The following is a 13,204-nucleotide window of genomic DNA, read 5'->3' as shown; positions in this document are numbered from 1 at the left end:
AAAGCTTTCAAGCATATATAACTTACCAAAAGACCAAAGCCATCATGCTACCCTCTAATGTGCTGATTTTCATAGCCCACGCGGCTCTGCGTAGTTCAGAGCCGAATGAACCGGCCCAAACTGGCCCTGCGTAGTTCAGGGCCGAATGGATGCCATCGCCGACAAGAAGAGGGCATTTGGAACATCACTGTACGGAAACAAGTGGTTCCCTATAAGAGAGTCAGTAAACGTGTCTTTTAGAACAATTATCCTACCTCCTTGATGGATGAGAAGAGGCTAGTAGATTTGCATACGAGGCCAAGAGAGTAGAAGAGTAAAGTAAGGTAGAGTAGGTCTTGTAGTAGAGCAAAAGTGGTCTTGAGGCCTTAAGGTAGCGTAGCTTTTGATTGAAAGAGTAGAGTAGATGATAAGTAAAAGGAAGAAAGAAAAGAAAAAAGACAAGACTGCGCCATTTCTTTTTTATAGACGTTCTTTGCTCTTTTTTACTTTCAAGCAAACCATGTGAAAGAGATGAAGATAATCACCTTATTTCTAAATCTGACACTATTGACTGCATGAGCCAATTAACAAAAAAAAATAAAAAAAAAATAAAAAAAAATAAAAAAAAATAAAAAAAAATAAAAAAAAATAAAAAAAAATAAAAAAAAATAAAAAAAAAATAAAAAAAAAATAAAAAAAAATAAAAAAAAAATAAAAAAAAATAAAAAAAAAATAAAAAAAAATAAAAAAAAAATAAAAAAAAAATAAAAAAAAGGAGGGGAAGAGAACATAGTCATACTGACGTCATTATTTATGCTGATAAAATACAACTCATGTATTTCATCTATGCTTCTATACATCTTGTTCTTGCTCTTTAAAAAGATGCACATGCATAGCGATCTATTCCTTTATTATGTGTGAAGATGGCAGAAAAGAAATAGTCTTTAAGAGGACATTGCTTGTTGTAAAGAAATAGACAACACCATGTGTAACACTGTTGTTGCTGCCTAACCTAAGAAAAGTACACATTTAACCAGTCATTATTTGCTTTTTGATAAACAAAAAGATAGTAATAGGAAAGCAAAGAAGAAAAGACAAAGTAGCCCCCAAAGCAAAGTTTTGTTACATGCGTACAAAAAAAGCATTTTTTTTCTTGTCATTTCATCTTTTGAGGGCCAAACATATCAAAGCGAGAAAGCTCGATAATTTCAGAAGAATTTTCAAATGAAAAAAAAAGGGAAGTGCTTAAAATATGATTCAGAAGTGAAAAAGACAAGGGCTCACGCATACCTTCTTGTTTTTCCTAGACATATAAAGGTATTAAAAAGCATGTTTATACATGCATAAATACTCTAGATATGTATAAATCATGTCTGCTAATATATGGGGTATCTTTGGAGTTGGTTTGGGCCAAGAAAAGCGACTTGTGAAAAATGGTCAAAAATCTCCCAAAACTTTTTTTTTTGTAAGGGAACTATGTTCTTGTTTTATTTAAAGTCCTAAAGATGTCATAATGAGTGACAATTAAGACTGGAGGGATATGATGTGCAATAAGAAAGAGAGAGGAAATGTGCATAAGTTTAACTAGTAAGGAAAGTGATTTCAGTCAAAAAGTATTAGTTCTTAGTCAGCAGGCGTTTGATTATGGAGAGTACAGCAGAAAAGGTGAAGGGTGTGAAATCAAAAACCAAACGCCAATGGCTGGACCATAGACCTTCCAATGTGCTAGCGCAGATTTGTTGTGTGGATAGGGCTGGGAATCCAAATGACTGGAGCGACTGATGGTGGTACGGAGATTGAGGAGTTGTCGTAAGAGGTAAATTGAAGGAGCGGTAAGAGAAGGAACGATATATGTGGAGAGGATGTGACACCAGATTTTGTATTTGACTGGACAAAGAAAGCTGAAATGGTCAAGTGTGTCAATGGTGTTGCGACGGAAGTAAGGACAGTGAATGCATTGAGGGCTAGTGATGAGCTTCGATACTTTTTGGTGTAGGTAGAAGCGAGTGTTGATGTTTTTGTGTAGGAAGCGGAACCAGATGTTGCGGGAGCGATGTGCGATTTGAAGTGACCAAAAGGCTTTCCAATTAGGGGCAATGTCAAAAGGTGAGGTGGGTGTAGGAATGTGTTGGGGAAGTAAGGCTTTATAACCAGAAATAGTGAGAGGTGCAGGTTTGAAAACTAGTGATGAGGAGACAGATTGAAAGTATGTAAGTGTGGCGACAAAGGATTGCAGGCAAGAAGGATGAAGGATATTGTAGGTGTTAAGGGAGGTGTAATCATAGTAGATTCAAGGTGAGCGAGGACAAATGGTTTGAGAAATAGTTTTTATTTGTGGATATGTTTGAAAATTTGAAGGAGGATACGACAGTGTTGAGTCAATGTATTGCATGTGCGGTATTTTATGGATAGAGATTGAGTATCATGGATAAATAGATTGTGACCAATGAGGCGGGAGAGATCAATCTCCCAAAACCAAAGGGTGCTACTCACAAAAAACTTCAAGCTGACAATTCTCTGAGCTTCTTTTTGACGCTACAAGACGAAAATTAAAGCTAAAGGCAAGCTTAAATACTGAAACTGTGAGTCAAATGCTGCAGTTTCCAATGAAAGTGCTTACTTGCTAATTTTATAATAGAAATGGTATGATAAGAGCGAAAAACCTTGTAAACGCTTCGAGTATTTACTCAATATTTTAGCAGAAGAGTCGTTGCTTTCTCTGGATCAGTAGATTTAAAAGACAAATACCTGCAACTTTTGTCACTACACTAAAGCCAAAAAACTGCGTCTTTATGGAGTTCCAAGCAAAAGCTCAATTTTTTTAATGCAAAAGCTCAATTTTGGATGCGGCGGGAAGAGAAACTGGAGCTGCTCTATTTCAATCTCTGCTACACAGGCATTAGAAGAGCTCTTGGAGATGGAAAAAAAAAGTTCATCAAAAAATTTCTAATTAATAGAAAAGAAGCCCATCTCAATATATATCTAGTATTGAGTAGGTATTTAGCTCTAAGCTACTCAATGTTCAAAGTATGAATTGCCATATCCTTACAACTTCAGTGTGGTTACTGACTTTCCTGTAGTAAAAGATACACCCAACTCAAAAGTTATATTGTCATTTGCATGCTTTAATAAAATCAATGGTATGTTGCCTTGAGAAAAACGTCGATTATCAATGTACATGTATGCATCTAACTCAGAGTATTTCCTCTTGTTACTAAATTACTTTATTGACTATCAAATTTATTGAGATATATATATGCATATCTACAAGATTCACAACCACGACATCTGATAGACTATGAAGATGCAAATCTAATATGTATAGCATATTCAGTATCAGAACAAAACTATCTTGAATACAAAGTTTTAGGACTAGAAGCCATTCAAGGCCCGTTACCCATTATTAAAAGTCATTTAATGGCAAGGAGTAGCAAGGAATAACAAAATGATAGAAAAAATGTATATGTTTTAAATTTCTAAAATTAATTTTCTCCTTAGCGTAATGGACATAAAAAACAATTTTTATCAAGATATATTCATTTTCTTCATTTTTTATTTATTCAATCTAATTCTTTTAAAATCAAAGACACTACAGCGTAAGCGATAGAAGAAAATCTCCATCAAAAGTATAAGAATTCTTCACTCAAATATGGAAGAAAAATGCAATTGCTTACACTGTGATGAGATTGTATTTTTTAGCCTAGAAGTAATCGTTTTTCAGAAATGTTTCCCTGTTGATACAAATAGCATACTTGCGCATTGATATTAATTTTGTCGATTTTATACTTAAAATTTGTTAATGTATTGTGTAGAAAAGATCCTTTTGAACACATGGTCCAATGTGGCCTTCGACTGTTCAGACTCGATCAATTTATAAAAATGAATGGCTTTACTAAGCTAAAAAAAACACACCTTAAGAGAATAGGGGGTAAAAAAGGAATGGAGAGAAGAGCGTTGATCTAATGGTGTGCCTGGGCGTGAATTTGTAACCAGAGAAGAAATAGAAACATTTGGTTGGATGTTGGAAGAAATAGATTGTTTGTGGTAGCATGTTACATAGAGGTGATTTGGATAGAAGCAAATGTATAGAGGTCTATCTGGTACTCCAATAAAGTACAGAGCTAATGTTCTTGAGTATTGTTGTGAAAAAAAACAACTTACGAATTTCTGAAAGACAAAGAGCTTGGTCAAGGACACTTTTGCGTTCTCTAAAGCCACCTTGGGCAGTGTCTAAGGACGATACTTGGTCTTGGAGAAGTTCTTTGATGCATTTTTCGATTGTTTTTTCCGGAATAGTAGTCAGACTAATTAGTCAGTAGCTGACTGGGTCAGTCAAGTTGTCCTTCTCATGAATTGGGACTATTTGTACGACTCGTCAATAGTGAGGCGTGTATGGTCAACACCAGCACAGATCAAAAATACGGAAAATTAAGGACCACTATAATTTTTGATATGTCTACAGGAAGCAGAGGTAGAGCCATAAAAGATCACGGTAATAGCCGTGGATGTCAGGAACTTCTCATGAATGCAAGAAAATACACATATATTTTCAAACTCCGTTAACATTCATACCGACTTACAAGTATGCCACTTATGTATTTAAAAAAAAAAAATAAAACCACTATAAAACAAAACAAAATATTTTTGTAATGACAGAAAAATAAAAAAGCAGAAGATTTCATATTTTCTGCTTAAAATTAGAAAAAAAGCCAACTTTTCAATTTTTCTGCCTTAAACAAATAAACGAGTCTACCGGATGATGGATTTACTGTTTTAGTTTAAAAGAAGAGATTAATAGTCGGTAGACTTGTTTTTTATTTTGAAACAGAAAAATTGAAAAACAAGCTTTTTTCAAAATTTCAAGCAAAAATATGAAATCTTTTACTTTTTTATTTTTTATCATTGCAGAAAATATTTTTGATTTATTTTACAATAATGGTTTTAATTCTAAAATAGCGATTTTTATTGCTTTTCAAAAATATTTTTTTGAGTACGCAAATGGCATACTTGTAATTTCGGCATAACTGTCAATATTTTTATGATGTTTGAAAATGTTTTTTTTTCTTTTTTTAGGTAAGTCCACCACACTGACAACGAAGGCCTGAGGTATAAAAGTCTTTCTATAATTTTCTCTATTGCTCTAGTTACTTTTTTATAGAGTTGTCACTACAGCGTAAGCAATGGAAGAAAAATGCAGTTGCTCACGCTGTGGTGTATGGTTACCATGGTTACCATGGCTACTATGGCTACTATGGCTACTATGGCTACTATGGCTACTATGGCTACTATGGCTACTATGGCTACTATGGCTACTATGGCTACTATGGCTACTATGGCTACTATGGCTACTATGGCTGTCGTAATTATTCTGCTGCAAGAGTGAACCTAGCCAAAAAATTGATGATCAAGAGCATTCAATAAGGATATCGGATTGCAGCAGTTGCTTTTCAAAAATGATTTTCAGCTGTCGCTTGCTTGACTCAAGTTTGTTAAAATTTATGCAAAGAAAGGGTGTAGTTGACCTGTGAGCCTGGTTTAAAATAGAACAAAGCAACTGTTATGAGATCAAGAGAGAATAGATATAGAGTAAGAGAAAAGGTTAGAACACAGAGAAAGTCCGCTAGAACTTGTATAGGGTTTTTATTTCAGAAAGAAAGCATGATGATTTTCGATTGCTGTGAAATGTCGAGGTATTTATACTTTTTCTTTTCGGTCGAAATATTGTTTTGAGGTTAGCTTCTTGACCGCGGATTGATTTGTCAGATCAGGAGCAATTAAGAGAAATGCCTTTGGAGGAAGGTGTCAGCTCTAACAGTCACTTTACGAGGGCCATTGATAATAACAGAGCCACTAGGTTCATAATCTCTGTCTATGAGAATGATGTAGTATTTTTAGTAGAATGAGTGAATGTCAGTGACTATAGATCCATTGCAATTGCCATAGATGTGATCTGGTCTTTTGCCATGATCATCATTTATTGATCTACGCATACGAATTCATATATGTTCACAACTGTTACGTTACGGTTCTGTTACGATTTTGTTACGATTCTGTTACGGTTCTGTTACGGTTCTGTGATGATCTGACATTAAATAAGTCTTCAATTACATACTAAAATATATCATAATCAGTTCACATCGAAAATAGACATAAAAGAACCTCTTGTACTGAATAAGACAATGTATCTTTTAATAGATCAAGACTTATGACCGAAATCCATAATTTACATTATTTAATTAATTTAAAGTAGTCTATGATAATAGAGACTCAGTCATTTGCATGAACTCTACTACTACTTACTCCGACATCTCTTCATATATAAATACCTAGAGAATGAAGAGCTAGAAAATGATATATATCTATATTTTTTTGGGACAATAAACCTATGCAAGTTCTAATCAACTTCTTTGTTTTTTATCTTCTCTCTTAGAGCATCCTTAGCGGACTTTTCAAAATGAAAATTTTTTTATTTTAGATAGGTCAAACATTTTTTAGCGGACTTTCCATCAGACTTTCTAAAATGAAAAAAAAATAAAAATTTCCTCCAAAACTATCTAAAATAAAAAGTTTTCGGTATACTTTTCAAAACTTTTTCCCTGAAAATTTAAAATTTCGTTGAGAGACCCAGGTGCACCAAAAAAGGCATGCCATATCCAAAGATCTTGGGAGGCCACAGCTTCTAACACAACAGTAGCTTTCTTTTCCTTGCCCTTGTAGCTCCCGTGATGAGCCTTAGGGCAATTCTTCCATTCCCAATGCATGCAGTCTAAAGATCCAAGCATTCCTGGTGTGATATAATCACTAATAAAATGGTCAAATCAATAAGTCAATTAGAACCAAAACGGCCAAAAGAAGTCTGCTTTATTAAAGGTTATATTTTGTATTGTATTTATACTGTTTGTGTGATGTTTGGGTTGTGAATGAAGATATAATAGAAGATAGAAAGAAAACAAAGAAATACAGTGAGACTGTTCAGTACTTCTTTATTACAAAATAAATTGATTGTTGTCTAAAATATATCTTTTTCAGGTTGTCTTTTATACTACCTGATTTATTGACTAATTGTGATTATTGATTATTGATTACTTAACACCTTGACAGCTTGTGCCTGGGAGTTGACTATGTAGATTCTCCTTTAATTCTCCTGGTTATCTAAAAGGTACAATTATGGTTTCCTTATTTTTAAATATCCATATTATCCCAGTTACCGTTATTTACTGTTATTATACAGTGCTTACTTTATATTTATAATGTATAGTGCTATAAGTGATTATTCATTTATATGATGAAAGACTATTTATTATATTCTGTATTGAAAGTGCTCAGATCACCACAGTTTGTATGATAATTGATTATCCTTAATTTGGGACTGAGTGTGTATACACTAGCTAATCGGTTGAATGGATTAAGGTACACAAAAACTGGGTACATGATCAGGGCACAGACCTCGTCTACCATTGGTATTGATGCAGATGTCAATTTGTGATTATGTGATGGTCTGATCTTTAACATGTTTAAACTAAGATAGAAGACATCCATCGAAGCTGCGGATAAAACTGTGATTGAAAGATATATTTATACATGATATTAATACTTGCTCTTTTAAGGCATAACTAGTGTAAGAAGGGATGAATAATGCTGTGTATACAACACCTGGGAATCCACGCTCCTTTCCTACCTCATACAAGCGTGCAATGTCTTCTTGATTTGGTCTTCTGAGGTATTCGTTCTTGAAGACTTCGACGATTGCTTTACAAAACTTCTTCATACAGTGTAAAGCAGTTGCTTCATTTACACGAAGTTACTCCGCCATGAAGTCTCCAGGGACAGCATATGCAAGTATGCGGAGAGCAGCAGTTACTTTTTGGTTAGTTGAATAACCAAGTTTTTGAGCCCTATCGCGAGATTGCACAAAAAAAGAGTCGTGTTGCATAACTGCCTCCTTGTGGTGATCTGAGCACTTTCAATACAGAATATAATAAATAGTCTTTCATCATATAAATGAATAATCACTTATAGCACTATACATTATAAATATAAAGTAAGCACTGTATAATAACAGTAAATAACGGTAACTGGGATAATATGGATATTTAAAAATAAGGAAACCATAATTGTACCTTTTAGATAACCAGGAGAATTAAAGGAGAATCTACATAGTCAACTCCCAGGCACAAGCTGTCAAGGTGTTAAGTAATCAATAATCAATAATCACAATTAGTCAATAAATCAGGTAGTATAAAAGACAACCTGAAAAAGATATATTTTAGACAACAATCAATTTATTTTGTAATAAAGAAGTACTGAACAGTCTCACTGTATTTCTTTGTTTTCTTTCTATCTTCTATTATATCTTCATTCACAACCCAAACATCACACTCCTTGACTCTTTCGTACAATCTACGACTCATTCTGAATCTGCGTCGAAATGTAGCTTCATCTTCGACGGGATCTTCGCGAAAGTAATGTCGTTGAAGACTCTCTTCTCCGAGATGACGAAAGTTCTCCTTGTTTCTTTTACGTTGTCGCTTCTTGGAGACATTGGTATCCTCTTCTTCATCAAGCTCCAACAATAAATCAAACAAAGCATCGTTTTGTCTCTTTCTTTGGATGAACCATTGAAGTGCAGCCATTGTAATATTGTGATCCATGTTGATTTTAAAATTTAGGAGTAAAATTAATTTTATTTTAGAAAGTCCACTAAAAAAACAGACTTTCCAAATCTTTTTTTCTGAAAAAAAGTATAAATTTTAGAAAGTCTGATGAAAAGTCCGCTAAGGATGCTCTTACATCACAACAAGCACCACTAACATTTGATAGGCGCATGTTTTCAGTAGGTATTGATACATTTTCGGGAGCGAATACCAGTAGCACAGGGAAGACTCGATAACGACGATAAGCCATTAAACAATAATGAACAACTCTTGCCATGAAATTGGCGTCAACTGTTCTCTGAACTTCAACGATTATAGATGATTGCTTCAGGGATGTATCTAATGGCTCATACAAAACGTCTGATCTTGATCCGTCAGGCCATTCTGCATCTCCAACTCTGTAACTATCGCCATTAACATCCAAAATAGTAACCGTAATGATGTTTTTTACGAAAGGATGTTTTAGGATAGTTTTACTGGACTTGTCAGTACCAGGGAGCTGAATAAATGGAATTTTTGATGTTAACAGGGATTCTATTTAACAGTAGATTAATAACTTTTCTAGTCGAAAAGAACTAAAAGGTTATTGTCAGAAACAAGACAGACCGAAGAATACTTTATAGGCAAGATGAGCTTAGCAATGGGCTAGAGAATATAGAGATATTTATTATATTATAGGTTGATAATATAACTGACGAAGAAGTAACTCAACGACAGAATAACTAAACTATTTATACTAATGTTGAGGTAGCATGGAATATATGTGAGGAAGGGGCTAAGTCATAACATGACGAGGCTTGGCATTACGTTCTACCTCATGACCTGAGGAATGAGTCATTTGTACATGGGAGAGTGACATTGTTTGTCTTGGCATTGTTTGTCTTGGCATTATTACCTTAAAACTACGCCATGGATGCTGGTAACTAGATGCTGGTAACTTGATGCTTGGAACTAAAGGTTGGAACACTGAGACAAGCGTGCTAAGGTTAACAAGGCTTGCTTGGTTCATGACAGCTAGAATCTTTATCTTTTTTTAATAGCGAAAAATTTTAAATATAAACTAAATTTTCTAAACATATTCTATCAATCTTCTTTTTCGCTCGGTCATTACCAGCTATCTTTCGTACCTATACAGCTTTCACATGTCCTCTATCGAAGAACAATTTCAATTGATGCAGCAACAAATTGCTGCTTTACAAGAACAACTTAACAACACTACTTTGGTACCAATGCAGTCAGCGGATGACACTGCTCCACAACTTCTCCACTCTATGGGTACTCGACCTCACTACGACTGATCTCCTTCAGATGCACTCACTGAAATTATGGAACTCGAAGCTCCTATCCACACTTCTCCTTTACTCTCTGAGCCTGAACGTAAAGCTATTATTGAATCCTGCCCTCCAATGTCTCATTTGGAATACAAAGCTCCTGCCACTATCCCCACTGTAGAACGTTTAATGAATAAAGGCCAACGTCATGAAGACGGTAATCTCAAGCATCTTCAGTATTTATTGTCGACGGCTTTTCGACCTTTGGATACTTTGGGTCATGAACTTGTTTCCTCTGAATCGGGCAACCCTAATTTAGAACGTTATTGCACCATGTTGAAGGATGATCGTAAACTTTTACTACATACTTGCGCTTCAATAACGCAATCTAGAAACAACATTGCGCTTAGGGCGGTCAATCCTTCTTTTTCGGTGAAATCTGACTCGGAAGTTAACTACACACTCCCTTTGGATAAATTCCAACAGACTCTAATCCAACAAACGGCTGCGCGTAAAGCTACCTGCGAGGCTTTGGGTCATCGTCGTTCTGGTCACCGTTACAACAATCGACCTTTTAACAATTCTAGTTCTTTCTCGGCTCCCTCGAATCAGCAGTTTCTTCGAGCAGGTCCACCCTCTCAGCAGGGTGGTTTCAACAACACCAACATCAACACCAACAGCAATACCACCTTCGACAACACCTACAACCAGACAAACACCAATTTTCGTGCCAACAACAACAACAACAACAACAACAACAACAACAACAACAACAACAACAACAACAACAACAACAACAACAACAACAACAACAGCAGCAGCAAGAAGTCAACCAATCCGTTTTGCTACTAGATCCGGTACATTCAATAACCTCAACCGAACCAGTTGGGGGTCGCCTCAGCAAGTATTTCTCAAAATGGATCACAATTTCAAACAACTCATTCGTCAACACAACAATTCAACACGGCTATCAAATTCTTTTTCACTACAAACCCAACACCAATAATCCCTTTTTCTCTGGAGCAATCGCATCTTATCGATCAAGCAATTCAAGACCTGTTACGGAAGTCAGCAATCGAGAAGGTATCGCCTCAACAAGTCAAAGATCTTCCAGGTTATTACAGCTCGATGTTTTTCATCCCGAAGAAAGATGGTGGCGTTCGTCCGGTTTTCAATCTCAAGAACTTGAACCAAAATGTGGTAGCGCCACACTTCAAAATGGAAACACTCAGGGAAATATCGTTATTAATTCATCCGAACGATTATCTAGTGTCAATCGATTTATCAGATGCTTTTTTACACATAGGTCTACATCAAGACTCGAGACGGTTTTTACAATTTCGTTGGAAGAACCAGACGTATCAATATTGTACAACTCCCTTTGGTCTCTCCTCCAGTCCATATGTCTTCACCTAGGTCTGCAGACCGATCTTAGAGCATTTTCGTTCACAAGGGTATTGGATATCGGCATATCTGGACGACTGACTATTAGTTGCGAAGACACGAGCACAGGCCTTCCAGCAAGCTCAGGAGGTGGTGAATCTCTTACAACAGCTGGGTTGGTTGGTCAATTACAAGAAGTCGGTTTTGACTCCCACACAAAAACTCGAACACCTTGGCTTTCTCTTGGATACACGCACGATGACTGCTTCTCTACCTCTGAAGAAACTTCGCGATATTCGACGATCCGTTAAGCAGATCCTCGACAAACCTCATCGACAAACCTCATCGACAAACTCCTCGCATAATTCACAGTCTCACAATGCGGATTCAAGCCGCTACTTTTGCGATCTTCCCGGCAAGGTTGTACACACGCCATCTACTATATTTCAAGAATCAAGCAGTGAAACGGATTCAGATTGGGATCGTCCACTTCCTTTATACCAGACCAGTACCGACGAACCTATATGGTGGTACAACAACTTACAGAAATGGAACGGTCGATCACTTCTACCCTCCACGCCTTCCCAAACGATGTTTGTGAACGCCAGCAACACAGGATGGGGTTGCAGTCTGGGGACACAACGAGCTCATGGATATTGGACGCCGGAGGAAGCAGCTCAATCGATCAATTGGCGTAAATTAAAGGCAACTCATCTTGCACTACAAACCTTCCCAGGATTGAACAACTCAACGATCTTAATTCGCACCGACAACAAGACTAGCCTTTCCTACATCAATAAGCAGGGAGGAACACGATCACTCTCTCTCATGAATCTCGCCACCTGTCACGAACGGAGCCCCAAATGATACTTACAGAAATTGATCCAAAGAGAATGATAATTTATTTATGCGAGAAGATAAACAAAATATCTGACAAAGGAAAAAGGAACGAGATACAAATTATTACAGTATTTATACTAAAGCTAAAGTAACCGGTGGAACAACAGGAAGACCGAAATCATACGATAAAGCCGAGCACGAGTGAATACAGAACACAAGGGAATACAGAATACAAGGGAATACAGAACACGGAACACAACAGGAGGTACAGAACACAGAATATAAGACACAGCAGGATGTAACAGAACACAAAAACAAGATAATACTAAGGCGCAGATAACATGAAACAGAGAACAGATAAGGGAGAACGAGGGCATTGAGCCGGGAAAGAGCAATAATACCAAAGATCTTAACTATGGGCAAGGAATCATGACACCACCGAAGTTTGGAATTGGTGTCTTCAACGCAATATCATCATCCAGGCTCAGCATATTCGGGGCATTCACAATATCATCGCCGATATGGAATCTCGACGAACTTTCTTCAAGATCCAGTGGCAGATACTATCGAGCATTTTTCACAAGATCAATCATCTCTGAGGACCTTTCTCGATCGACCTCTTTGCCGACCGAACGACAAGGTTGTTACCAAAGTACGTCTCCTGGCTGCCGGATCCCGAAGCTATCCATACATATGCCTTCACTCTCCAATGGAAGAGGTGGTCAATACCTGTGATGTTCTGATAATAGAGAGTTATATGATAAGATAGTGTAGAGACAAAGGTAGATACTGTTGTGATGTAAGAGAGAAGATAAAAAACAAAGAAGTTGATTAGAACTTGCATAGGTTTATTGTCCCAAAAAAATATAGATATATATCATTTTCTAGCTCTTCATTCTCTAGGTATTTATATATGAAGAGATGTCGGAGTAAGTAGTAGTAGAGTTCATGCAAATGACTGAGTCTCTATTATCATAGACTACTTTAAATTAATTAAATAATGTAAATTATGGATTTCGGTCATAAGTCTTGATCTATTAAAAGATACATTGTCTTATTCAGTACAAGAGGTTCTTT

The 13,204-nt window shown here is 36.3% G+C and overlaps 4 protein-coding genes across 4 annotated transcripts; 1 reads left to right on the top strand and 3 right to left on the bottom strand.

Annotated features, from left to right (window-relative positions):
- Positions 1-159: 159 nt before the first annotated feature.
- B0P05DRAFT_527406 (uncharacterized protein) lies at positions 160-575 on the bottom strand. Its single transcript, XM_051576541.1, has 3 exons — positions 525-575; positions 255-485; positions 160-209 (listed from the first exon to the last, which is right to left on the bottom strand). Exons 1-3 carry the CDS (start codon positions 554-556, stop codon positions 185-187), a joined length of 288 nt encoding a protein of 95 aa, XP_051438508.1. The 5' UTR covers positions 557-575; the 3' UTR covers positions 160-184.
- Positions 576-1,595: 1,020 nt separating this feature from the next.
- B0P05DRAFT_462796 (uncharacterized protein) lies at positions 1,596-2,116 on the bottom strand (the record flags this gene model as incomplete). The annotated part of the gene is made up of 2 exons (XM_051574133.1): positions 1,596-1,732; positions 1,771-2,116. Coding segments are annotated over 2 exons (483 nt in total), but the record flags the coding sequence as incomplete, so codon positions are not given.
- Positions 2,117-8,261: 6,145 nt separating this feature from the next.
- Positions 8,262-8,630, bottom strand: B0P05DRAFT_568784 (uncharacterized protein; the record flags this gene model as incomplete). The annotated part of the gene is made up of 1 exon (XM_051581213.1): positions 8,262-8,630. The coding sequence occupies one exon, from the start codon at positions 8,628-8,630 to the stop codon at positions 8,262-8,264; it is 369 nt and encodes a 122-aa protein (XP_051438506.1).
- A 1,050-nt stretch (positions 8,631-9,680) lies between these two features.
- On the top strand, positions 9,681-10,658 carry B0P05DRAFT_527399 (uncharacterized protein). The gene is made up of 2 exons (XM_051576540.1): positions 9,681-10,214; positions 10,273-10,658. Exons 1-2 carry the CDS (start codon positions 9,959-9,961, stop codon positions 10,284-10,286), a joined length of 270 nt encoding a protein of 89 aa, XP_051438505.1. The 5' UTR covers positions 9,681-9,958; the 3' UTR covers positions 10,287-10,658.
- The last annotated feature ends 2,546 nt before the right edge of the window (positions 10,659-13,204 follow it).

The sequence above is a fragment of the Gilbertella persicaria genome, assembly GCF_025201335.1.
Source record: "Gilbertella persicaria strain CBS 190.32 chromosome Unknown B0P05scaffold_5, whole genome shotgun sequence".
NCBI classification, from domain to species: Eukaryota; Fungi; Mucoromycota; class Mucoromycetes; order Mucorales; family Choanephoraceae; genus Gilbertella; species Gilbertella persicaria.
This window is presented reverse-complemented; position numbering and strand designations above follow the sequence as displayed.

Bases quoted from the DNA above. Each gene is read 5' to 3' on its own strand.
- B0P05DRAFT_527406 (XM_051576541.1), bottom strand. From the start codon at position 556: ATGCAGTCAATAGTGTCAGATTTAGAAATAAG. The intron at 486-524 runs GTGATTATCTTC...TTTGCTTGAAAG, and splicing joins GTGTCAGATTTAGAAATAAG to TAAAAAAGAGCAAAGAACGT. The intron at 210-254 runs GTAGGATAATTG...ACTCTCTTATAG, and splicing joins TCTTCTCATCCATCAAGGAG to GGAACCACTTGTTTCCGTAC.
- B0P05DRAFT_527399 (XM_051576540.1), top strand. From the start codon at position 9,959: ATGGAACTCGAAGCTCCTATCCACACTTCTCCTTTACTCTCTGAGCCT.